We start from the raw sequence: 25,973 nt of genomic DNA, 5'->3' as shown, positions 1-25,973 counted from the left end.
GAAGTCATCTTGATTATTCCAGTTCAACCTCACTACGGTAATTTAGGGAGGGATTACTGTGTTGCCCAACAGCTTTCCTACTGAATCTTGTCAGATTCGATGTAGAAAAGCGACGGAGCGCCTGCTTATGTCTTTGCCAATTGCTTTGGAGATAAATTGTAAGTGACAAATTTGAGGTAGCAATAATTGGTCATGATTCAAGGCATGACCCCACAGAGAATCTGAATAGGTTTCTGAAGAATTGATTCGATCTTTTGATCTGAAACATGAATTTTATCGAAGGAACAGAGTGGCAATCTCATCCACAACCTTAAAACCCATGGGGATCCTCAAAGTGTCAACAACCATCTGTTCTAGCCCTTCCTTTCTCATGTATGAATAATATGGAGAGTAGACAACATCAATCAATAATCAATTCCATGGCATGATGAATTACTGTTACTAGCAAGCGAATATTTGTGGAATGGTGAGTTTACAGCAGCTTAACAGATGAATTGCCACTGCGGCGAGCTAGGAAAAATAGCCATAAGAGCACGTAGTGCCAACAAAACTTTATCGCTCAGATGGCCACAATCCTATTAGGCTACTACATGTCTACATCAGCAGAAGACGAACATGCTCTTGTCAGAGGAAACCAACCTTCGTGCGGAAGATGTCCCAATAATCCGCTCTAACTGCAAGTTAGCAACAAGTCAGTTCACTCCAAGGATAACTACTATGCTGGTGTAGATTAACTCAATGGAGTAAAGGAATGCATATGAACTTCTAAGATGTAAAACTTAAGAAATTGGATATGTACAAGAGCTACCAGTCGATTATGAGAGAACTGCATGCAGAACATGTAGATCGCCGTTGAGTACTAACTAAAATTAGGTGAGACAAATTTTCAAACACAGGCTCAAAAACCAAAAGCTCGTGATTTTCCTCTTGAATTCACTGTGATACTGTGAGTACAGCATTAAATTAAATTTGTTCATGCTGCTAACTGAATAGCTGAACTGCATGGTACAATGGAATGGAACACAAAGTGCATGAGATGAATGTTTCTACAGAGTATGAAACTAATAGCAACAAGATTACAATTTCCGTTATGGAACCAAACTATGTGAAACAGCAACTCACCTTAAGAAGGTCCAGACGAGAAAAAAGGACATTGCACTTCGGGTTTTCTGATTCACCTAGCATATTTACAAGCTGAAAGGAAGGTACAAACCCGAAAGGCATTAAATTTCAAACCTCTTCACCATAAAACTTGAGACTACGCATATGGAATGGCAATTAGTCAATACCTCTGGATAAAATTCTTTTCGCCCTGGCAATGAATAAATTAGCAAATGATTTGTACCCCTGATCTGCATGTTAAGAAATAATGATGAATATCCTAGAAAACTAACACAAAAATAACAAGAACTGTGCAGGATAACAAGTAATGCTCCAGGCTTTGTTTTTACCTTATATCGGTGGTAGAAGTGAGATCTCTCACTATAAAGCAAGATCTTTTTCTTGCCCTCAAAAAACCAGAGTCTTGAACGAGATATGTCTTGTTGTGATGTAGCCCTGATTTGGGTGTAGATTGAGACACAGTTACCACTTGTCTTAAGATTAAGAGCGGGTATTTTAAATTGAACTAATAGAATAATCTATAACAAGAAGGAAGATCTACTCACTCTCCAATTCGACAAAAAGACGCTTCCTTAGATTTTAAGAAATTCTTTATTCGAATATATTCAAAGTACGAACTAACGAAGAGCAACAATCCACCCTGCATTGCACTAGACAATTAGCGAACATTGGAAGAGATGGTCATTATAGGAGCGTGAAGATTATCAAATTTTACAGGAGAATGGTGCATGCGGAGCATTAAAAAAGTGATGCTCCTACAACATTTTTCAAAAGTATCAAACACAACTGAATGTGGAAACTTTGCAAATACAGAAGCAATACCTCATCCAAGTCCTGAATCTTTGGATATACCTGTAACACATAATAAAATATATATAAAGAAAAGACATATTGAATAATATATAAATCACATTTATATGAAATAGACTACAAAAAGTGGTGAAATGAAAATTACATTTTTTGACAGTAACCCAAGAGACTGTCAAGGTGGGCCAAACCTACAGACAGCACACCAAGAAGCCTAACTCAGTTAGCCCAGCTGAGTATGCTAGTCTAACTGCTTGCTACTTAGAAATTAAGTTAGTCAAGTTGATAAATTAGCTGGCTTTAATTATCAAGATAGACCGATTTTTTAGGATGTTTGTAGAATTTGGACAAACCTCAGTTCACTTCGAAGGATTGCACAAAGTCGCTCAGATTATTCTGAAACTAGTAAATCCTTTCATTATAAGAAATGTACTATTTGAACTAATGCGAGTGCAATGGCAGATATCCTATACAAGCATAAAGAACAGACCTTGTTGCAGAAATAATCAAAGCGGGCATCGTCAGCTTCGGCAATAGAAGATGCATCGAACCGTTCATAGACCTGTTTAGCATTTGCACGTGGAAAAGATTAGATTAGTAAAGCAGAACTAATTTGGTAAATAAGATATGAAATTATGCATGAACTTTAGTCTACTACAACTCGGAGGATTCTGAATCCATGGCATTAAAACCTTGTTTATATAAAAATATCTGTAAATTTTATGTTTCATTCACTACATATGCAAGAACATGACAGAATCAAGATAGATAAGAGCATTCAGCTCACCTGCCGAGCTTCAAGTTGTATTTTGGGAAGAACACCTGCATGCTCGGTCACCATTTTAATCTGGGAAAAGTTGTAAAACTATAAGTTCAACAATATAAGAGTCACCTACACACCCTAGAGGGAAAAACAAAGGAAACAGCTTGACTCTGATTCAAGAATGGCATATACCTTTCCTTCATAATTGAAGCATAATCCATTAAATAAAGCATTAATCTCTGCATAACATGGCAAACAATTGAAATTTGAAATGTACATACAAATGGACAACTATGCAACAGATGTTAAGGAAAAGTCTGCATAGCACCATTAAATTTTTAACCTATTAACTAATCAATGCAATTCCCATGCATAATTAGTCGCTTTGAGCTTTTCTGTTCTCTACATTTCTGAAAAACAAGAGGCCGGGGGGAGGGGGGGGGGGGCTCAATCCATACCTGGTGTAAGATATGAGCTTAACAGTATTGTCTGCCGATAGTACTGTGCATGCTGATCCAAGTACCTTGAACATCAATATACAAGCTTAATTAATATGAATATAGTTTGAGAGCATATGCAGATAATAAATAATAAATTGCCATGACAACTGACTGTCCATAATACAGAGTTGATGTTATCATATCGTGAACATAAAAGTATTCAAGGAAACAGAACTACCATGGCCTAATTCGCATCACATTGGTTCCATGTTCTTTTGATGGCAAATGATTAAGTTGCTCAAACACAGCCTCCAGATGCGCCCAGTTCTACATCCACGCATAAACTGTCATTTGTACCAAAAGTTATCACCAAACAAGTAGAAAAATATATAAACCTTGAAGTTTACCTGCATCGATATCACATCTGCATGATCGACAACCACTATCTGCATACAAACAGTTGTTTAGAAATAAATAAACAAGGATAAAGGAGAAACACCAGGACAAAATACACTATTCCATTCCTAAATAAAAGTCTATGTATACAATTTTTTGCAATAGTTCTGATCTAATACATTAGCAACCTGCAAGGTAAAATATTCTGAGTACTTGTGATGAAGGATCCGATAATGTTTTTGTTAGACAGATTCTGTATATACTTGTGTGTGGGTCCTGCGCTAGGCATGTATAAGCCGGCCGGCCCTGTGTTTGGTTAGGGAGATATGGTTAGTTAGAGTCCTGAGTAGATTTGGTTTCGGGGTTTCCTTTAGCCCCAAGCTATTCTCAGCCCTATATATGTAACCTGTGTATCTCCCAATTAATCAAGCAATTATTCCACACAAATTACATCTCTTTCATGGTATCACGAGACTAGGTTTTCTCCTTCCACTGTTGGCGCCGCTGTACGCGCGCCCCACCTCACCAGCGCTGCTCCTAGCGCGCCTCTGCGCTGCCCGCCGGCGCTGCACTTTGCGCGCCCGCCCGGCCTAGCGCCATGACTTCTGGCGACGATGACGCCGCCAAACCTGCTGCCGACGCTGACGCTGCACGCGACGAGGAAGCACGCGCAGCCGAGGCAGCCCGAGCTGCTGCTTTGGCCCGCGCCGAGGAAGCTGAGCGGGAGGCCGCCTCCGCTCAGGCCGATCTCGACGCCGCCGCCGCTCGTCTCCGTGCCGCGCAGGAGCGCGCTGCTGCCGAACGTGCCGCGGCCGCGCCCTCCAAGGAAGATGACGCCGACGCCTTCCACCATGGCGAAGACGACATCGACCTCCAGGCCGCTCTTCTCCAACAGGAGGCCGCCGTCCTCCTCAATCTCCATGCGCAAGCTGTCTCTGTCCAGAACATCCGGACTCTCGTCCCGCTGCTCTCTACGCCGACCAAGAGTTCCGGGCCTTTTCCCAAGGCGATCTCTCCGTCATCGACTACTGCCGCCGCTTCAAACGCATGGCAGTAGATCTTCGGGACCTCGGCCAACCGATCCCCGAGGAGACGCTCGTCCTCAACATCATCTGTGGGCTCAATGAGCGCTTCAGCGCCCTTGGTCTTCATCTTCGCCGCAGCACCCCTCTCCCTTCCTTCCTCCAGGTGCGCGACGACCTTCGTCTCGAGGAGCTGACCATGGCCAAAGCTCCCCCCGCCGCTGCCCTCACCGCCCTCTCCGGCTCTGGCGGATCCAAGCCACCCACCCCAGCGCCGCCTCGACCACCCCAGCAGCAGGACTCCTCCCCGAAGACGCCACAGCAGTCGGCGTCCAACTCCGGGGGCGGCGGCTTCCAGCGCGGCAAGCGCGGCGGCAAGCGCTTCAACAAAGGCGGCGGCGGCGGGGGTTCCTCCGCTGGCGACACCTCCGGCAACGCATCTGGCGGCGGCTCCTCGCCTGCGACGGCTCCACCGACCGGCACCAGCTTCTACAACCCGTGGACCGGCGCGATCTACATGTGGCCGGGTCCACGGGCCCCGATGCCTCCGCGGGCCGCTCCTCCAGCTCAACACCAGACCTACGTCGCCGGCCCACCTGGCCAATGGGCTGGCCAGTGGGGTGTTCCCTCCCCTGCTGCGCCTCTGTCTCCGGGCTGGGATCAACAGGCCCTAGCGGCCCAATTCTAGACCATGTCGCTCCAACAGCCGCCGCAACAAGATTGGTATTTTGATACCGGTGCTACCACTCATATGGCTTCCGATGCTGGTATACTCTCGACCTCCACTATTCCTTCTAGTCACTCTCCTTCATCTATCATCGTTGGCAATGGGAATCTCCTTCCCGTGGTCTCCACCGGCAGTAATGTCCTTCCACATAACCTCCATCTTAATAAAGTTTTGGTTTCTCCTAACCTTATTAAGAATCTTATTTCCGTTCGTCAATTCACTATCGACAATAATTGCACTGTGGAATTTGATCCCTTTGGTTGCTCTGTGAAGGATCTTCCCACTCGGAACGAGATCATCAAATGTAACAGCTCCGGACCTCTCTATCCGTTGCAGCTTCCGGCATCCGCCCTCCTAGCATCTAGCACCTCCTCGCTTTGGCATCAGCGTCTCGGGCACCCTGGTCATGAAGTTTTGTCTAGATTAGCACACTCTTCTGCCATTCGCTGTAATAAAAGTGCTAGCAACTCTATTTGTCATGCGTGTCAACTTGGTCGTCATGTTCGTCTTCCCTTTCATATGTCATCATCCCGCGCCTCGCGCCTCGCGCCCCTTTGAGTTAATACATTGTGATCTCTGGACCTTGCCAGTTACTAGCGTCTCGGGTCATAAATATTACCTCGTTATTCTTGATGATTTTTCTCACTATTTATGGACCTTCCCTCTCCGCCTTAAGTCTGACACCTTCTCCACCTTGTCTGATTTCTTTTCCTATGTGCGCACACAATTTAACACCAGTGTGCAGGGCCTTCAGTGTGACAATGGCAGGGAGTTTGATAACTCCAGCTCGCGCATCTTCTTCCTCGCCAATGGCGTTCGTCTGCGCATGTCCTGCCCCCATACTTCACCACAGAATGGTAAGGCTGAACGCATTATTCGTTCCATTAATAATGTCGTTCGCTCCCTTCTGTTTCAGGCTAGCATCCCCCCAGGTTTTAGGCTGCCGCACTTAATACTGCTACATATCTCTTGAATATTCTACCCACCAAGACGCTCGATTTTTCTACTCCACATCTCTCCCTCTTTGGGACACCACCGTCATATGACCACCTGCGCGTCTTTGGGTGTAAGTGCTACCCTAACCTTTCTGCCACCGCCACAAATAAACTCGCTCCTCGTTCCGCCTTGTGTGTATTCCTTGGCTATTCTCCTCACCACAAGGGCTATCTCTGTCTTGACCGTCATACTAATCGGATCATCATCTCTCGCCATGTGATTTTTTAGGAGACTTCCTTTCCCTTTGCGGAAACATCTCCCTCTCCCTCACGTGCGGATTTCGATTTTTTGGACGAGTTCACTAATCCGGTGGTGGTTCCTTTTCCACCATCACCGCATTTGCTGCCTGCAGGTACTACTGTAAGCAACATGCAGTCCCGCATGGTTGCTACCCTTCCCAGCGATGTACCTCCTACGCCACCTGCGGTCCCTGCACCAGCTGCGCCATGCGCAGCCCCGACGTCTCCCGCTGCGCCACGCGCGGCCTCGACGCCCTTTGCTGCGCCACGCGCGGCCTCGACCCCCCCTGTTGCGCCACGCACGGCCACGACGCCCTCTGCTGCGCCATGCGCGGCTTCTTCACCGAGTTCAGCTGCGCCATGCACGGCACCGTCGCCACCCACGGCTTCATCCTCCCCCAGTGGTCCTGATGCTGCACAGCCACTGGGACGCTTTGGCTTGGTGTACTCCCGGCGCCCCGCGGTTCAGCCTGTTGCTCCAGCGCCCGTCACGACTACACCTGCTGCTCCCCTCCCTCGTGGCGCCGTCCGAGTCAACCCTGTGACCAACCAGCATGCCATGGTCACTAGGGCCAAGCGTGGTATTCGCCTGCCGGCTCTGTATCATGCGACGCCCTTATCGCCGATTCCTCGGACGTATCGTGCCGCCCTCGCTGATCCCAATTGGCGTGCTGCAATGGAAGCTGAGTACTCTGCCCTCCTGTCTAATAATACATGGGATCTTCTTCCTCGACCATCTCAGTGTAATGTTGTCACCGGCAAGTGGATTTTCAAGCATAAATTCAAGACTGATGGATCTTTTGAGCGCTATAAAGCTCGTTGGGTACTTCGTGGATTCACTCAGCGTCCTGGAATTGATTTTGTTGAAACCTTCAGTCCGGTGGTCAAGCCTGCTACAGTTCGGACGGTTCTATCTCTGGCTCTGTCACGCTCCTGGCCTGTTCATCAGCTTGATGTCAACAATGCTTTCTTGCAAGGCAATCTGTCTGAGACGGTCTATTGCGCTCAGCCTTCTGGATTCGAGGACTCCGCACATCCAGATTATGTGTGTCGGCTTAATCGCTCACTTTATGGTCTTAAGCAGGCGCCTCGTGCATGGTACAGCCGGTTTGCTTCACATCTTCTGCAGCTTGGTTTTGTCGAAACTAAGTCAGACACTTCTTTGTTCATCTACCATCGTGGCGAAGATGTGGTCTATCTTTTGTTGTATGTTGATGATATTGTCTTGACGGCTTCCTCCGCTGATCTTCTGAGGCGCACCATCACCTCTCTCCAACAGGAATTCTCACTGAAGGATCTTGGCGCCCTTCATCAGTTCCTTGGCATGCAGGTTCAACGAGTGGGTTCAGATCTCTTTCTATCTCAACGGCAGTACATGATTGAGATCCTTGAGCGGGCTGGCATGGCAGATTGCAAGCCCTGTGCGACTCCTGTAGACATGAATCCCAAGTTGTCAGCTGATGGTGCTCCTGTTTCAGATCCCACGGATTTTCGTAGTCTTGCTGGTGCCCTCCAGTATCTTACTTTCACTAGGCCAGATATCTCTTATGCAGTTCAGCAAGTCTGTCTTCACATGCATGATCCCCGGGAGCCTCATCTCACTGCTCTGAAGCGCATTCTGCGTTACGTCCGTGGCACATTACATATGGGTTTGTTCCTGCGCCCCTCTTCTCAGTCAGATTTGGTGGTCTACTCTGATGCTGATTGGGCTGGCTGTTCAGATACACGCAAGTCTACCTCAGGCTATGCGGTTTTCCTTGGTGATAATCTGATCTCCTGGTCGTCCAAGCGTCAGAACACTGTTTCTCGCTCCAGTGCAGAGGCTGAGTATCGAGCTGTCGCTAATGCAGTTGCTGAAGCCACCTGGTTACGCCAACTCCTGTCTGAGCTGCACACTCCTTTGCGCAAGACAATCTTGGTGTACTGCGACAACATCAGTGCTGTCTATATGTCCTCCAATCCCATTCAGCATCAGCGCACCAAACATGTGGAGATCGATCTTCATTTCGTTCGGGAGCGTGTTGCACTTGGTGATGTGCGTGTTCTTCATGTCCCGACGACATCTCAGTTCGCCGACATCTTCACCAAGGGGTTGCCTTCATCCGTCTTCACGGAGTTTAGGTCCAGTCTTAATGTTCGGTCACCCGACGATTTGACTGCGGGGGCGTGTTAGACAGATTCTGTATATACTTGTGTGTGGGTCCTGCGCTAGGCATGTATAAGCCGGCCGGCCCTGTGTTTGGTTAGGGAGATATGGTTAGTTAGAGTCCTGAGTAGATTTGGTTTCGGGGTTTCCTTTAGCCCCAAGCTAGAGATATGGTTAGTTAGAGTCCTGAGTAGATTTGGTTTCGGGGTTTCCTTTAGCCCCAAGCTATTCTCAGCCCTATATATGTAACCTGTGTATCTCCCAATTAATCAATCAATTATTCCACACAAATTACATCTCTTTCAGTTTTTTTTCATGTGAATCTGATTGTGGACATATATTTATGGTTCAACAAAAATACTTGTATCTAGTAATGGGTGGCAAATAGATCATATGTTCAAAGGAACTTACTTCAATTGATGATAGGAAATCAAAATCCTTCTCCTTGCCATGTTCTCCTCCATCAATTTTCTGATAACAGAAAAGCATAAAGTATAAATAACAGAACTATAACTATATGTCCTACATGTAAAACTGGCATTTAACAATGTAGAAGGGAATAGAATTGGTGTAATGATGGATTGTTGTATTGCATTGAGGCTTCGGCCGGTATATATAAGAGTACATGACTTGGGGGGTAAGACTCCCCGGGATACATATGGCAGTCTACGATACATATATCTACAACTACCAAATATACTCTAATACTCCCCCGCAGTCACAACGGGAGCACCGCAAACGGTGAGACTGGAGAAGAAGCCGAAAGCAGTAGCCAACGGACTAACACCCCCCCGCAGTCATAACGTCGGTGTGGTGCGGATGCTGCGACTGGAGAGAAAACCGGCGAGTAACTCATGCGGATGGTAGCCCTTTTGTGCTGATGTCGAGATAGCCGAGCTGAAGGAGCCATGGTCGAAGATGCCATGCGTAGAGTAGCCGTGGTCGACGTAGAGCTGTCGAAGTTGCCGAAGACGAGGTAGCCGCACATGAAGCCGCGGGCGCACGAAGAGGCGCCATGGTGGTGGCATAATGGAGAAGACGCCGGAGACGAAGATGGCGACGCGTCGAGGCAGTCGTAGAGGGAGCGATGCCGAAGTCGATGAAGTTAGGCCATCAGGCGACACATGCCCGAGTTTGCCAGGCTCGGGAACGCATCGGGGACGATGGGCACGCACCGGTGTTGCCACTACCGAACATGCAAGGGAGGATGCACAACCAGACGCCGTCGCCGAGGGGGACCAGCAGAGAAGGCTTCCATGGCGGTCGCAGGCGCAGAAGAAGGCGAGGTAGAAGGTGCCAATGCCTGCTGTTGCTGGAGTAGACGAAGTAGTCGGGGACGAGATGGCGATGCTGGCGACGTGGTTGTGCTAGACGAAGTGAGGAAGGGAACCCAGATTTTCCAGCACAAGGCCGAATGATCCGGATTGCACGGCGGCGGTGCTCGAAAGAGATGGCGAAGAACCCGTACAGCTTGACGAAGACCATGCGCGGGACGCGCAGCGATAAGTCGACGATGAGGTTGTTGACGTAGTCGGCAGCGGTGAGGATGCAACGGCGAAGGAGACCACGGGTGGCGCCGCGGCTGCCCGAAGAGGCGAAGCAGCGGCAGCCCTCCATACTCGGGGAAGAGGCGCGCAGTACGAGGACGGACATCACGGGAGCCGGGTGGATCACGCACATCGGCTGATCAGACGAGTAGCGTGAGGCGAGACGACGGTGGGCGAAGTCGGTGAAGGCGTCCCGATCGGTGAAGGCGACGACGAGCCGGCGAAGGTCGACGTGCGAACAAAGCGGCGAGGAGGGCAGTGTAGATGGGCGTCCCCTAGGGCACCGTCCATGTCACCATGTCGCATGTCGAAGACGAAGAAGAGGCCGGTGAAGTCGACGCCGACGTCGAAGTAGAGGCGCGAGGTCGACGGGCGGTGGGCGACTCAATCTCGATCAGTGATCGAGTAAAAATCAGAGAAACTAACCAAAAATAAACTAGCAGCAGCTCGTGTAGCACCTCTGGGTGCGCATAGCGCAATCCTCTCAATCTCTTCTTTTTCTTTCTCTCCCGTCACGGTCAATGACCGCATCTGAAGCGGAAGAAACAGAGTGAGAGAGGGACGGCGGACAGCGATGAGGGAGGCGGGCGGCCGGCTCCCTGTGGCGGCGCTGGAGGTCCTGCGCCGAGCGGCTCCCCGCCGGGAGGGGCCGTGGAGGGGCGGTTGAAGCCGGGCGGCTCCCTCCCTTGCGGCGGCTGGAGCCCGCGCGGGGAGAGGCGGTTGGAGCCCACGCGGTGAAGGGGCGGCGTCGTCATGCATGCCGCCGGCGACGAGGTCGACGCGCTGTGTCGGGGCCCCTGCTGCCACCACGGCAGCATGGGGTAGGGCACAGACGCCGGAGGAGACTGCGGCTGCCACCACGGCAGCGCGGATCGGGGTCGTCGACAATAGCTTTCATGGCGGTGGTGGCGAGGTACGTCACGATCTGCTGCTGCTAGACGGGAGGACGGCGGCGGATTAACTCGATCCGCCGCGATGGAGGGCGCTGCCCCCGGCGGAGGTCATGGGGGACCTCCCCGGGGGCGCGTTAGGAGGCCGTCGAGGGGGCGCCCTGGATGGGAGCCGTGGGGGACGGCCGGCGGCGCGCAGGAGGCAGGAGGGGCGCCGGGCGCTAGGGTTAGGACAGCGGAAGATAGTCTAGGATCTCAAACCCTAATCTCGTGATACCATGTAGAAGGGAATAGAATTGGTGTAATGATGGATTGTTGTATTGCATTGAGGCTTCGGCCGGTATATATAAGAGTACATGACTTGGGGGGCAAGACTCCCCGGGATACATATGGTAGTCTACGATACATATATCTACAACCATAGTTCTTAAGGCGGTAAGGCGAGTTGCGGCGTTCACCCACCTTCCGGACGCCTAGGCGAAGTCTAGGCGACGCCTAGGCGAGGCAAGGCGACGCCTTATGACTGTCCAGAAACAGCAGGAAGGATAGAAGAAAGAGGAAAAAGAAAAAGGAAAGAAGGGAAAGGAGAAGGAGACTGGCCTAGCCCACGAAGAGGCCCATATCTTACCCCTCCTTAGGCAGCCCAGGCCCAGGTAGCAACCACCCTCAACCCCTCTGCGCCCTCTTCTTCGCAGCAGCAGCGCCGCCGCTCTCTCTCGCATCTCTCTCTCGCAGCTCTTCCCGTCGCTCTTTCTCGCATCTCTCTCGCAGCAGCTGCGCCGCCGCTCCAATCTCTCGCCTTCCTCCAAGCATCTGCCTCTTCCCCCTCTTACCCGGCCCTTGGATGGGTCCCTGCTGCCACTCCCCTTCTGAATCGACCGCCGCCGCCGCCGCCGGTCCCCTTCCAAACCAGCCGCCGCCGCTCACCAGAAGGAGGTCCGCACCTCTCTGCACTAGTCACCGCCGACCGAGCTGCCAAGAGATGGTGAGGCAGCCGCTTCTTGACCTGCTGCTCCCCTCCCGTTCTTCTCCTCTTCCTCCATTCATCCCTGGCTATTTCTCCTTGATTTTGGCAAGGCGGCGGCGGACGCCCAGACTTTTTTTCCGCCCGGACGCCTAGGCGACGCCTAGGCGACGCCTTTAAAACCATGTCTACAACTACCAAATATACTCTAATAAACAACAAAACAAAAGACAGCACTGATCGAATTTTTTGACCGCTATACAGCTACTTATAATGTTGTGGTATACGAAAGATTTCAGATGGACTTCTCAGGTTGTTTGGATCCCAAACAAATTTTGTGACCTATCAATTAGGCATTTCCTTTTTGTTTCCTAGGACTAGCATGAGCAATTCGGCAAATAAGGAAGATGGGCCATTGAGAGGAAGTTTCCTAATAAGCTGACAGCATTTTTTTTGCTGGATCATCTCATTTGCAGTGTCATAAACTAAGTATGCTCCTTATGATTTTCAAGAGTACATAAAGTTCTTGACCAAGAGGGTAATAGTTCATCCCAGAATAAGAGTAATGTGCAGCTGCTGGACATAAGTACAGGTAACAAAGTCTTATGAAGAACTGTCGTTTAAAAAAAGATACTTACACGTTTAAGTGCTAAAGGAGATGCAATAATGATATCAGAAGAATAGAAATTACTGTACAGCTTGATAGATTTCCTGCAAAAAAAATAGTTCAAACATTAACTATTAAGACGTTCTTCTTAATCAATGTGCTAGAAACAATTAATTTGATCTTATGTTCTCAGAACACTACTTTCTGAAACAACATTTTGGTTATTTAAAATGGCATCTAATTATATTCTCTCTATTTCAAAATATAAAGCATGGTATGACTCATGGCAGCTTCCAAACTAAACTTTGAGCATAAATTTCTCTTATAATATATTTATTGATAGTGATAATGTCATGTTCATAAGGACACACTACAAACACCATTAGGTAGCATTATTGTAATGATGAAAGTCCAGGCAAATGGATGACTATCGAATATTGTACTGATGAAAATAAGATTATGAAATGAGCGGATTTCCAACAGAGGACTAAGATAAAAGCTGCTGACTGAAACTCTAAGTGGGAACATAGTGAAATATAGAGTTATATATCCACAACTCAATATCCATTGGAATCCAAACTTTCACTTCCAGGCATGTGATAGTAAAAGGACGAAAAACTAGTTTAACTATACGTGGAAAGTGGTGAGAGACAAACTGAAGTCTGAAACTCTGAATCTGAAATTTTATTATAAGCAAATTAAATAATCTTGATTATTATATACCATACTTACTTCGTTAATTTTATGCCAAAAAGAAAGTGATCGTCGATATCTCCAGAAAAAAGAAGGTCAAAGTCTGCAGGTTTTGTGCCATGTTCAGGCACCTCCATTTCATCATCTGATTCACCAAACTCCTTTTTAAATGGTCCCATGGCATTCTGCAGAAGAGAGAAAGATATCACTTAGTCCCAGAAACAAAAACATATAAGAGCAGGCATAGTTGTATATAACAGTATCAGCAGATAGCAATATAGTATACAATATTATGCAGGATCAAATGTATGCAAAGGGGCGATTAGAATTCATTTTACAAATTTGCTTCATATCTCGAAGAAAACAGAATCCAAATCACTGCATATATAAATATAAGAATAATGAAATTCTACCTTTTGCTGCAACGGGGAAAGCTGGATCAATCTCTTCACAATGCGTCGTGCAAAACTTTTTAACGGTAACAAGAAAAGAACCTAAATATATATTTAGACAAAAGAAATGAGGATAGATATGAGGGTAGCTTAAGACTGGATTTATAGTACAGGAAATGAACGCTATATGACCACCATAGGATAACATGCCAGCTAGGTTTACATACATCCAGTCATAATAAGTGCCATTTTGGGCAACGACATGACCCCCAAAACACAAATATGACTACTAATATTTGTAAATATATTTATGAGTACAGCAAATGTATGTTGTTGTCAAACATTTGAGACTATTGAGTTGCATGCACCGACCAATTCAATCCAAAAGCTTAAGCCGATGGGAGAGAGGCAATACACTTATATTCCAACACTCCGCCTCACGTGGAGGCTCCCCCATGCCTCAGACGTGGAATAGGAGCGAGCAGCAATTTTTTTTATTTAATTGTGCAAACTAGGATTCGAACTCGAGACCTCTAGCTTTGATACCATATTGAGTTGCATGCACCAACCAGTTCAACCCAAAAGCTTAATCTGATGAGGACAGGTGGGCAATTCACTTATATTCCAACACTCCCCCTCACGTGGAGGCTCCCCCAGGCCTCAGACATGGAATAGGAGCGAGCAGCACTTTTTTTATTTAATTGCGCTAACCAAGATTCAAACTCAAGACCTCTCCCTCACATTCAGCATCAGCATACCAAGCACATCGAGATCGACCTCCACTTCGTCAGAGAGCGGGTTGCATGTGGTGATGTTCGCGTCCTTCATGTGCCCACCACATCACAGTACGCCGACATCTTCACCAAGGGGCTAACTTCGTTGGTCTTCAGTGAGTTCAGGTCCAGTCTGAGCGTTCGCGGTGCTGCCGATCAGACTGCGGGGGCGTGTTAGAAGATTGTATATTCCCTCTATGGGCTGCTGTGTTGGGCTGGCCTACGGGCCAAGGGTGCCAGGCGCACCAGCCTTGTTGGTTGCTGCCACCGACCCTAGGAGATTAGGTCTGATTGCTAGACTAGGCAAGGCACCCCTTTATTGGCTCTGTTTCTATAAGCCCTTGGGATCCTTGCCTATATATGTGTACCTCCATTGTACTCTCTATCAATCAATCTACAATTCCTGGACATATTCTCTTTCAGAGACAAATATACCTGTATCAATTTTCAAATACTGTACTCAAAACAGAAAATGTAATTAGTAATCAAAATCTGCATATCCAAAATGATTCTTACTTTATACTGGAGTGTAATTGCACTCCCACAATTATCTATGGACAATAAATTTCTATAGCGTGCAGTGCCCAATTAGATACTATTCACTTAGATGTGCCAACACACATCACAAACAATGTTTTAAATAGCCGGCTATAGCTTTCGCTATAGCCGGCTATAGCGTCTGAGCAGCACCACAGCTAAGATAGAAACAGTTTAATGCTATGCAATCGCTGGAGCAAATAGCGGCAGTTAGCGCGCTATTGCCGCTAAAACGCAGACAATTTAGCGCCGCTACGTTGCTTATTCGGGCCGAAATCAAGAGCGTCAGGCCCAAAACCTGCAGGCGCGGCCCAAAAAGCATCCACACTCGACTACGACCCAACCCTAGCCAAAACAAATGCTCAAATCCTCTCCCCGACCGGCGGCGGCAGCTGCTGCTCTGACAGGCGGTGGCGGTGGCGGCGGCAACTGCAACCGGCGGGATGACGCCTGCTACCTGTGGCGACGAAGACCAGTGAGTTGACGACCTCTCCTCTGCCCCCAAAATAGCTTCGGCGATGGCGACCAGTTCGACTGGTGGTTGCGGCGGCTGTGACCGGCGGCAAGGAAAAGACCAAGCTGCAGCGTCTTCTGTCCCAACCGAAGTAACACTACGTGTTTATCCCAGCCTTAGCAACAGACGTGCAAGTTCCCTCTCCTCTTCTTGCTGTTGTGTGCTCTGTTCTTATTGTTCTTTTCTTTGCATTAGATTGCTAGATTCAATGCTGGATAGATGGAGTTTGGAGCTGATGTATAAAGGGTAGTGACAGATTTTGGAGCTTGTGACTTGTTATGTCAAGTAATGGTCGTGAATTCCAGATTGCTCTCCTGTTTTTTGTCTTGTTTTCATTGATTTCTGCTGTGTTTAAACAAAACCGCTAAACTGGATTAGCGGACGCTATAGCCAGCTATAGCGTTTTTAGCTGCTGTAGAATCCAGCCGCTAAGTGCCATAGCCGGAGATTTTAAACATTGATCACAAAGAAAAAGTTGCAAAATAACTGCAGCATAGCACACTAATAAACAACTAAAAGAATCTAGTAATGGAATCTCAGTTGATGTCTCAACCTAGCAGATGCTCAATATTTCAACATTCTTGATGTGATATACCTTTGGGCGCGTAAAACCCTGATCAAGGTATGTGTTATCATCCGAAATGTCTCTGTTGGCATCATTCCTAAGCTTAGCGTCATTTCTAATGACAACATCCCGTGTCCTATGAACATGATTCAACTGCAGAAGTAGTAAGCTTTGCAGATTAGCCAGCACCATAAGAGATTCAAGAATAATATCATGATCAAAAAGAGAGTAAAACTTACAGCATGCATAATATATGCGTCCATAGTACTGGAATCCACACCATTACGTTTCAGATAAAATGGCTTCTTATTACAATGCATTATGTCACGATAACTATTACCTGCAGTAATTCATTAAGAACAAAATTATATCTAACAAAAAGAAAATAGAAAGTATACCATACATTATACTGGTGAGGAAATTTGGCAAGATACAGCCCTTCTCTTATTCATCACTGTCTAGGAGAATGTTGGGTTGTGAATTAACTGAAAATCCTAAAACTGTACCAATAGCCCTTATTTTCATTGAATATGATTAGGATAAGGATTGAATAGGCATACACTATGCATAAACTTCACTCTTTAAGAACTAGAAGTGCTTTATTGTTCCATATACAAATATTAACACAAGGCCCCAAGGGTAAGAACAATACTTAAATAACAGTATAAAGAATGCACCAAGCAACAGCTAATTCATGCTAGGTTCTAGACAAACCAACCGGAGGTGTTATATTAAATATATAATTTGTATTGTTGCTGAGATCGGTGAATAGCTGCATTGAATCAGTAAGGTTGACATGGATGTATGACCAATTAAGACTGGACTCAGGCAACTTAAGCTCAACACATCTAGCTAATACATTAGCAGAATCAAATTCGCCATGCGGCCAAGCATATAACCCGTGGTTTCTTCCACATTAGGATTTTTGGGTAACTACAGTAGCATATGGTGACTGCTATCTCAAACATAGCATTTCCGAATCAATCATTTGCTGTGAAGGGATGACTAAAACCAAAGAAAGATATAGGAAAATTTGAGCCTAGGTTGATTGTCAAAATGATGATATTTTGGCAGGGCCTGAGGTCCTTCGTGGTCTTGTGAAATTTGATCATTTATCCCGTAAAACAAGAGATATTCTTAATACCACCTGTTTTGAAACCTTTTATGTGATATCTATGTTTCTACATAGGCACATATATTTATGTACTAATGTTCAATGGATTAGTTGATAAGAAATATTAGTCATGTAAAAGAAAATGTATAACCATGTGCACTGGATATATGAAGTCATGATACAACTACCTGTACACTTAGCACTGCCAGGACCTACCAAAAAATCTGATAATAGGAACCTTAATTCGATCTAGTCAATATTATCTGTTATTAAATAACATATAATGCAGAAATAGTGAAGGTAAAGTGCTTTAAAGCCACCAATCTGAAGCAGCCATAAGGGTTTGTTAGGGAGAGCTCCAGCTCCAAGAATTTGTGGAGCGGGGTATCCCAGTGAACCTTACTGTCTCATTTTAGACTACTACGTAGGTTATGTGAGTCGGAGCTCTCTGCTCTCCCAAACAGACCATAAGTATCATTCTAGAAAAGAACGAGGACCTTCACAGCTACAATCAGGCAGAGTTGCTGTTTATTGCAATAAAGGGAACTGAGGCACACATTTATTATTCTAATATTGCTGTGCCCTATCACAAAATCTGATAATTGGAACTTTATTCGCTCTAGGCTAAGATAACTGTTATAGTGTTATTAATAATATATTCTCCAGAAATAGATAGGGCAAACTGCTACCAATGCCAAACTCAGCAGTCATAAAGGCCTGTTTGGGAGAACTCCAGCTCAACCAATTTGTGGATCTGGGTATTCCTGGATCCAATTCTTGGAGCAGGAGCTGAGGGTAGACTGTGGGTTGGTGTTTCATTGAGCTATATTGTTCTCATTTAAGACTAATAAAACAGAAGCTTCAAACACTTCATTTTAACCTACAACTCTGTATTATGGGATACTATAGGAGTTGGAGCTCTCCCAAACAGGCCCTAATAAGTATGAAAGACAAGAAAGAACCATGAACTTCACAGCTGTGATCAAGGCAGACAAGAAAGAGATGCTGTTTATTGCAATAAAAAGAACTTACAAAGAGAGAAGAAGCTCATTCGAGAATTTAGATGATCAGAAAGCGTATGTTGCCAATGGTCTCTCAACTTTCCTTTGACATCATCAAGATGATCATCACAACCTTCCTGAAAAAACAAAGCATAGAGGTTGCCCGTAAAATTAATCATCCCAGAACTTGTCATGTACAATAGGTAAGATAACCAATCACAAAGCTATTTGAATGATTTGGCATTTATTAGACAAACCAAAATGAACAATAGCGATATTTTAGCGGGTCTTGTGCTCAACAAAATTTGCATGACTTCACGATACGTGTACCATAAAAATATTAAGGAATCACAGAAACCAGTGTTGCTTGATACACAAACAATGATCGATGTTTCCTCCCCCCAAACATTTATTTACAGTTCCTCAGCTCTAGCTTGTAAGATGAGTGATAGACAGTTGAGGACGTGTATAAAAAGTGCACAAAATACAAATGCATTATCAAAATAACTCAACTCACTTATGAAAAAACATTAGTAGGTGGCCCTATAGGCTTTATAACAGGTACTGCCATTAGGCATAGTTGTTTTTCTCATAGAGAATTAGGCATAGCTATTACTCCAGGGCGATATAGTATTGGTCCTTGAAACATACTATAGCATACCTCAAGACTGGAAAATACACCATCATCTAGAAATTTCAGATGACTGGCATATAAAATTCAAAATACAAGACATAAGGACTAACCAAAACTCTACCTGCATTTTTTCACCTGTTCCAACCCATTTGGACCTTGGAATGTCCACAGCAGGAATTTCCCATTTAAATTTAGAGTTCTGCTTTATCAATGCCTTGACTTCTTCATTTGTTAGGACACGGCTTACATGACGATGAAATGAACTGCAAAATAGATAAAGGGAGGCAGTGGTGAAATGGATGCAAGAACAGGAAATCGCAACAAATAGAAAGGATATGAATCTTTTGTCACATCTCCATACTGATAATGATAGATGGAATTTGAAAGGAAAATCGCAAAGTTCAATTCTATCCCGGAAATAAAAATAATGAGGGTAACCTCCTCAGATCGGTCTAAAAAGATAACACCTCAGATAAAAATAGCTACAGAATGAAGTAGTAAAAAATGAAGTGATCTGCTGATCATCTTGTTACTGATATAAGGACTATACAAATTGTATGCTTAGAAGAAAAAAAGAGAAATAAAGTAAACAGGTGACATTAAGTTAACATTCTGAATGCAAACATGGAACCATAATACTCCATAAAGGCAATGTGATAGATGCTGAACAAATTAAATGCAAAAAGCCTTAAATGGGCATCACAAACCATGAAGTCTCTGTTTCATCGAAACAATTGTTTCCCTTGTTTATTGTATCACCTGGATCATCACCACTAGAAGCGTCTAGGTCATCTTCTGTGTCATCTTCATCACCCTGCACTACAGCTTGAAAGCCTCCATTAGATTCTTTCTCATGCTGAACAGTCTCCGCCGCTCTCGGTTCAGTATCTACAGTTTCAGCTGCACACGGTGCCCAAGTTCAGTAGGAACGAGCGCAAGCACTACTTTGTTGCAGGAAGCGGAAGGAAAAGAATCCAATGCGAGAAGAACAGACCGTCGTCGTGCTCCGGCAGTTGGGGATTCTCCTCCCGTAACTCGGCTCCCTGCTTCGCGGACCTTGGCCTCTTTGGCCGGCTCTTGGCTCCTGCGATTGCAGCAGCAGCAAACAAGGAGGGAGAGCGCGTCAAGACAACTTCGATAGAGAGAAGGAGGTGGCGCCGCATTGGTTGGGGGCAGGGTTTCGTACCTCGAGCGGTGGCGGAAGGCATGGACTTGCGCTTCCCCATCCTGCCGTGAGGATGGCGGCGGCAACAAAGGGTGGCGGAGGGGGAGGGTGCACACGGCAGAGGCGGAGAGGAGGAGGCGGCGGAGGCGGCGGCGGAGGCGGCGGCGGCGGCGCGGCGCTGATGGAGTATGGAGGGAGAGGGGACGGGAGGAGAGGGTGCGGGCGTGAAGGGCTGGGTGCTACGTGGGCCGTGGCCTGTTCTCTTCAAGTTATGGGCCCATTGTGAAGCCCTTTGAGTAGGGGGGATTTGGGCCTTTGGGGTTGGTGGTCTGCGTGCTTTCTGCTTTTGGGCCAGCCTGCTTGTTTTGAAAGCTCGCATGAGCTAGTTGTGCTTCTAGCTTTTTGTTTCCAGAACGCAAGGGCAAAACTATACGAAAGTAGGATAAGATTATCCTTTTCTGCAAAACTTCGTAATAATAATAAGTCGTAAAAGGGTCAAAACTTTGGAGCCTAGAATTTATATTTCTAAACTATTGGAATTCACTATTTTGAGATGAAATTTCAGTTATTTATAAGAACAATTTTTCTTTTTTTTGGAAAAGGAGACATTCTCTGCTTTTATTGATCTCACACCCAAATTAGAAATACAACTACTTAAGTACTATATATTGCATGCTACAAGCTTCTTCAGATTTTGCTGACATCCGAGAGATAGACAGAGGAAAACTCAAAATGTAAACAGCGAATTATGAATTTTAATTGCAGGTGTAAGTGCAACCTACAGCTTAGGACAACTCACTCAGCTAGCTCATTATAAGGTGTAGTGGCTAGGGAAGCCCTCTCATATCCTTTTATAAGCTGGGTGCTTGGATAGTTGAAAATTGGATCATACACTGGCCATAAGTTGTGATGTTTCAAGACAGCTCATACATACAGTTAGCTAGTACCGCTGCAATGCAGTAACTAATCCTATCAGGCCTATATATACATACATAAAAGCATTCTTCATCACCCAGAAGAGAACATTACAGCTTTGCATATTCGTAGCAAGCAACCCATGGCAAGGGCTTAACAAAACATGGCCTGCATGTTCCTGATCCTGGAATCAGTTGCAACCATGGTGGTCATGCCAGGTAAGGATTTCTCTTATTTGTACAGGGTATTTGTCGTTTAGGTGTAAGTTTCTCAAACTTTGTGGAAAGCCAGAAGAGGGGGAAACTTAATAAATATTCCAACTTTGGAAAGAAAATACGAGAATTTTGTTCCAGAACCAACCTTAGTTTCCATTTGAAATTCTATGTGCTTTTACCAACACTCGTCAGTAATTTACTGCTAAAGGCTCAACGGTTGAGTTTTAAATGCTCATGACCCTGCATTTTGTTTTCCATAGGTCAGTGGTGATGTTTAACTTCATTTTCCTTATGGTCGTAGGCAAACGAGAACATGGAAAATTACTACAAGCTACTGAAAATACATGAATGAAGCAACAGTGGAACGCTAGTAGTTATAAGTAACAACAGAACTAGTAAGGTGAGGCTAAACTAGTGCAAGATCTTCCAGGGATGACTACTGAGGGTATTATATATTTATTTTTGTGAGTTCTTGGTAAAGCACCAAAGTAAACCTCCAATAATATTGTTTACGGAGTGAGAAGCCATTGGAACTATAATGCTCGAGGAAGCTATAGCTCCTATACCATAGGCAAAGCCAACAAATGTTGCCCTGGAAACATAAAAATATGTGTAAGAGCACATCTGAAGCTTATCACCATGTTACTTATGTGGATAGCAGGAAATGATTCATGAAACCTTTCCCCATTGCAGATATGCGAAAATACTGCAAAAAAGTATTTACCAGATCGCAAATGAATATTTCCTGCCATTGCCCAAGTGAAGAACACCAAAAATGGTTCCGATTATAAGGGCACTAATCCAGTTCAATCCCAAGATAGGCATCAGTGCCCCTGGAAAGAGCAACTCCTGTTATAAGTATGCATAAAGTTTTTTATTCATCAAACCAGTGTTCTTAAGAAATCTTTTTGAATCGATGTGCTCACCTCACTTATCCCAGGGAGACAAGCAACAACAATGTAGTCCAAAGGCTCTAGCGAACTAAGGATCTGATGGGAGAAAAGAAATTAATTGATCAGTGTGTATTTCAATGAAGATATTTGCAGTATCTAAAAAATGTAGAGTAAGCTTGGCAGGGTTGCAGTCCAAAAATGACATCAGTAGAAGACATCACACTCTAATTGTTGACCATAGAATGAAAAGAGATACTAGTATCCTACACCTGCAGAGTAGCTGCAAATATGCAAAAGTGATGGGAGTGAAGAATAAGTTGATGAAAGACTGCATGTTGTGCTGAGTTCTTTTCGTCAGACAAATATAATGGGTTCTTCTGGTGCCAGGCAGTCAAAAATGCTCTATGTTTCATTAGGATAACAGACTAGAACATACAATTTGTGAAACAACTATATCTTTCAGTGTTTAACAGAATGCTTCTCATTATGAAGAACCTCTATGAGATATAGAACTGTTCCTTATCAGCAAGTTAAAATGTGACACCATTAACTCCTACAAAAGAGAACTATCTTCAAACTTCAAAGGATGCACACAGTTATATACTTGTGTATTTGCAGCTTCACTGGAATCTCTGAAATCTGACCATGTTTGTAGCAGAATGTATCTGCTAGAGGAGATTACTATTACAAGCCCTGCTACCAACTCGAGATGCCATGTTTCAAAATTGACTGCAGAAAAAACAGTAGTTACTACACTACAAGGCATTTCGCCAAGTCAGCAATATTACATTGATCTCATTTATTCACAAAGATGGAGGAAAAAAAACTAACATGAAACATCTGTAGGATCAGAAATTGGCCATCCATTTAAAGATGCAAGGTGTGATGCCTGCAGTAGACAATCAGTCATTTTTATCATATGAAATTCAGCCAAAAAAAAAGTAAGGAATCTGGAATCCTAAAGAGTTCAGGATGCTGCAAAACTACAGCATTTACCTGGCGAAGCAGAAGTCCTCCAGCAAGCAGCAAGCCTGATGTGATAGTGTATGCCTGAAGAACAGCAGTCCTTGGGGCACCTGAAATTTGATCATCAGTAGCAGCAACATCCTCGCTATTGACCTTGAGGCTTGTGCTGGCGCTTCCTCCACCGCCTGAAGAAGCTTCATCACTTGTCAACAGTGAATCTTTTGACTTCTTCTGAAAATTTCTCCTTTCCCTTTTAGTACTCTTTGTCGCAAATGTTATGACCGCCTTCAATATGAAATAACGTCTGTATGCCATGCATATATACATCGAGAGGTACTAAATAAAAGTCAGTCACGTGGCAGAACAGTGCTTACATTATGTCGGCCAGAACGCTTATGTTTCCATGTAGCAACCGTGCTTTGCCATTTCCAACCTAATCAAGTATCATCTGGCAATGTAAGGATACCAGAATGATATAAGCAATAGTTTCTAAAAAAAAGAATGATATGCAAATACATTTGCACATGACAAGACATATAGTAAAACACATGCCAAGAAGGCAAGAATATCTGTTGACACAGAAAAAAGTTAAGACTCTTTGTGACTATGTTCATCCTCCTTAATTCTGACATGAATATAAATTGTAACGGAATAGCTGCTACAGCACCAATTGCCGCCTGTCTGTATGATTACAGTTGTACCAAGGATGTCATTTTGATTCCATCGAGATCAACTTTACAGTAAGGCGCTTGCAGCAATGATTCCTCCAGTTGCTGCAGTAACTTTTTTAAGATTCTAGTCCCTTAGGTTTCAGTTAGCATGTTCTTTTTCATTGGTGGGTCTCCCTTTTCTCCAACAACTGTTGTGGCTGAAGAAAAGGAAACATCCCAAGAACAAGTGGATGACTGATGAATCCAAAGCACCTAACATTTCGTTAGAGGGCAACAATGAATGGGCTGACATCACCAACGGATCTAATCCAATCAATCTCCAAAATGGCAAAGGGGAAATCTAGGTATTTTCGCATCAAGGCAACGGACCGTGGAGAATGAAATCTCGCACGACGTGAAGCTATCGGATGCAGAGAATTAGTCGGACCAAGAACACGGGAAGATGGATGACAGAACGCACCTTTGGTGGGGAGTGGGAGGCGGCACGAGAGTGCGCTCGCTGCGAGCGTCATCCACAGCGGCTGGACGGACACGGACGAGCTGTGCAGAGAACCGGGGCTCCGAGCTATGGATTGCTGGGGAAGAAGAATGTTTCAGTTTTACCACCACCTCTTTTCATCATCAGAACTGAAAAGGCAGGGGAACACCGGAGCAGGCAACAACTATCTCCTCTCCGCCGTTTTTGTGTGGTGGAAACTGGAGCGGTTTTTTCATTTTTGTATTTTAAAAAATTAAAATTTCAAAAATATACGGCGGTTTCGAAAAATTTCAAAACTATACGAGGGCGACAGGACCTAAATGTAAAAAAAAATTATATTTAGGTCCTGGCGCCCGGGACGCATTAAACAGCGAACTTATAAAATAGATATAAAATTATAGAAAAATCGGAAAAATACAAACTCAACTGTTCTGGATTCTATGAAACAAGATCTACAACTTTTGTTATATAAAGTTTTTCATTTCATCAATGTATCTTGCTCTATTTTAAATACTAGTTTAATGCACTTTTATTTAAATCTCAAGATTCATCCTTTGGATGCATGTCATCTTTGGCCAGAGTGTTGCATATGGTAAGCATATATTTGTACAAAATTGGTAGGCCCAGAAAACATTTCTAGAATAAGTTTTTAAATTAAATCTTGCAACATGTCTAGTTTAAATGAGTTATTTATCCATGCTGCTATACTGAGTTTTAGAAGCCATAACTTTTACAGTACCATTATTTTATTTCCTAAGAGCTACAAAAAAAGTTTGGTAAATTTTAGATAAGCACAACTAGACCAAATGAATTATTTCAAATTTTTCTAGGTACAAGAACTATTTTTCTTGATTTAGTGCATTTACCTTAGTCATAATTCATTTGGTCTAGTCGTGCTTATCTAAAATTTACCAAACTTTTTTTATAGCTCTTAGGAAATAAAATAATGGTACTGTAAAAGTTATGACTTCTAAAACTCAGTATAGCAGCATGGATAAATAACTCATTTAAACTAGACATATTGCAAGATTTAATTTAAAAACTTATTCTAGAAATTTTTTCTGGATCTACCAATTTTGTACAAGTCTATGCTCACCATATGAAACACTTTAGCCAAAGGTGACCTACATCCAAAGGATGGATCTTGAGATTTAAATAAAAGTGCATTAAACTAGTATTTAAAATAGAGCAAGATACATTGATCAAATGAAAAACTTTATATAACAAAAGTTGTAGATATTGTTTCATAGAATCCAGAACAGTTGAGTTTGTATTTTTCCGATTTTTATACGATTTTATATCGATTTTACAAGTTCGCTATTTAATGCGTCCCGGGTGCCAGGACCTAAATGTAATTTTTTTTTACATTTAGGTCCTGTCGCCCAGTCAGAGGGCGACAGTCCCCCTGTCGCCCAGGCAAGGGGCGACAGGGGTATAGTTTTGAAATTTTTCGAAACCGCCATATATTTTTGAAATTTTAATTTTTTTTAAATACAAAAATGAAAAAAAAAATCCGAAACTGGAGGGGAGTAAGCATGGGCTACGGGCTAAGGCTAAGAGCCCATGGGCCATAGCCCACGATTTTCTTCTTTTTTGGATTTCTTTTTTATACATCACCGATGCTATCATGCTACAGGCATATATATAATTTGGGCAAAATATTATTGTAAAACTAAATTTGATTATGATTGCAGAAGGATAGCAACATACACTAACATGTCTAAGCCACATATTTCAATAGTAAAATACATGCAAAAGTACTTAAACTTCTACAATTTTAC

The 25,973-nt window shown here is 44.5% G+C and overlaps 2 protein-coding genes across 12 annotated transcripts; both read right to left on the bottom strand.

The window, feature by feature from the left end:
- Positions 1–310: 310 nt before the first annotated feature.
- Positions 311–20,236, bottom strand: LOC120659246 (U3 small nucleolar RNA-associated protein 25-like). Of its 8 annotated transcripts, none has more exons than XM_039937320.1 (23): positions 20,076–20,236; positions 19,884–19,973; positions 19,597–19,789; positions 19,011–19,152; positions 18,287–18,392; positions 16,380–16,480; positions 16,171–16,293; positions 13,773–13,853; positions 13,399–13,544; positions 12,698–12,770; positions 9,070–9,129; positions 3,540–3,578; positions 3,371–3,459; positions 3,151–3,215; positions 2,885–2,931; positions 2,717–2,776; positions 2,420–2,491; positions 1,945–1,974; positions 1,668–1,762; positions 1,452–1,557; positions 1,290–1,352; positions 1,123–1,194; positions 311–674 (listed from the first exon to the last, which is right to left on the bottom strand). In XM_039937320.1, the coding sequence occupies exons 1-23, from the start codon at positions 20,113–20,115 to the stop codon at positions 600–602; spliced, it is 1,968 nt and encodes a 655-aa protein (XP_039793254.1). In that variant the 5' UTR covers positions 20,116–20,236; the 3' UTR covers positions 311–599. The 8 variants fall into 8 exon arrangements, 6 of the variants coding, with proteins under 6 accessions (XP_039793254.1, XP_039793259.1, XP_039793255.1 ...); XM_039937325.1 differs by having other exon boundaries at positions 19,649–19,789; XM_039937321.1 differs by lacking the exon at positions 9,070–9,129.
- Positions 20,237–20,781: 545 nt separating this feature from the next.
- Positions 20,782–24,367, bottom strand: LOC120659247. Of its 4 annotated transcripts, XR_005668951.1 has the most exons (10): positions 24,175–24,367; positions 23,418–23,476; positions 23,074–23,328; positions 22,909–22,966; positions 22,682–22,806; positions 22,111–22,173; positions 21,909–22,033; positions 21,679–21,776; positions 21,330–21,424; positions 20,782–21,153 (listed from the first exon to the last, which is right to left on the bottom strand). XR_005668951.1 is itself a non-coding variant. In XM_039937326.1 (9 exons), the coding sequence occupies exons 1-9, from the start codon at positions 24,224–24,226 to the stop codon at positions 21,080–21,082; spliced, it is 909 nt and encodes a 302-aa protein (XP_039793260.1). In that variant the 5' UTR covers positions 24,227–24,367; the 3' UTR covers positions 20,782–21,079. The 4 variants fall into 4 exon arrangements, 2 of the variants coding, with proteins under 2 accessions (XP_039793260.1, XP_039793261.1); XM_039937326.1 differs by lacking the exon at positions 21,330–21,424; XM_039937327.1 differs by lacking the exon at positions 21,330–21,424 and having other exon boundaries at positions 23,074–23,274; positions 24,175–24,346.
- Positions 24,368–25,973: the final 1,606 nt, after the last annotated feature.

This window comes from Panicum virgatum, chromosome 2N (assembly GCF_016808335.1).
Source record: "Panicum virgatum strain AP13 chromosome 2N, P.virgatum_v5, whole genome shotgun sequence".
Taxonomy (NCBI): domain Eukaryota; kingdom Viridiplantae; phylum Streptophyta; class Magnoliopsida; order Poales; family Poaceae; genus Panicum; species Panicum virgatum.
The sequence above is the reverse complement of the archived record's forward strand: the minus strand, read 5'-3'. Positions and strand labels throughout refer to the sequence as shown.

What these genes read in the sequence shown, in the direction of transcription:
- LOC120659246 (XM_039937320.1), bottom strand. Translation starts at nt 20,115, where the DNA reads ATGGGGAAGCGCAAGTCCATGCCTTCCGCCACCGCTCGAG. An exon ending in GAACAGGTGAAAAAATGCAG is followed by an intron (nt 18,393 to 19,010) that starts GTAGAGTTTTGG and finishes TTGTTTTTTCAG; the next exon opens with GAAGGTTGTGATGATCATCT. An exon ending in ATTTCCTATCATCAATTGAA is followed by an intron (nt 3,579 to 9,069) that starts GTAAGTTCCTTT and finishes GTTTGTATGCAG; the next exon opens with ATAGTGGTTGTCGATCATGC.
- LOC120659247 (XM_039937326.1), bottom strand. Translation starts at nt 24,226, where the DNA reads ATGACGCTCGCAGCGAGCGCACTCTCGTGCCGCCTCCCACTCCCCACC. An exon ending in CCTCCCACTCCCCACCAAAG is followed by an intron (nt 23,477 to 24,174) that starts GTGCGTTCTGTC and finishes ATACTTGATTAG; the next exon opens with GTTGGAAATGGCAAAGCACG. An exon ending in CGTAAACAATATTATTGGAG is followed by an intron (nt 21,154 to 21,678) that starts GTTTACTTTGGT and finishes AACTGATTCCAG; the next exon opens with GATCAGGAACATGCAGGCCA.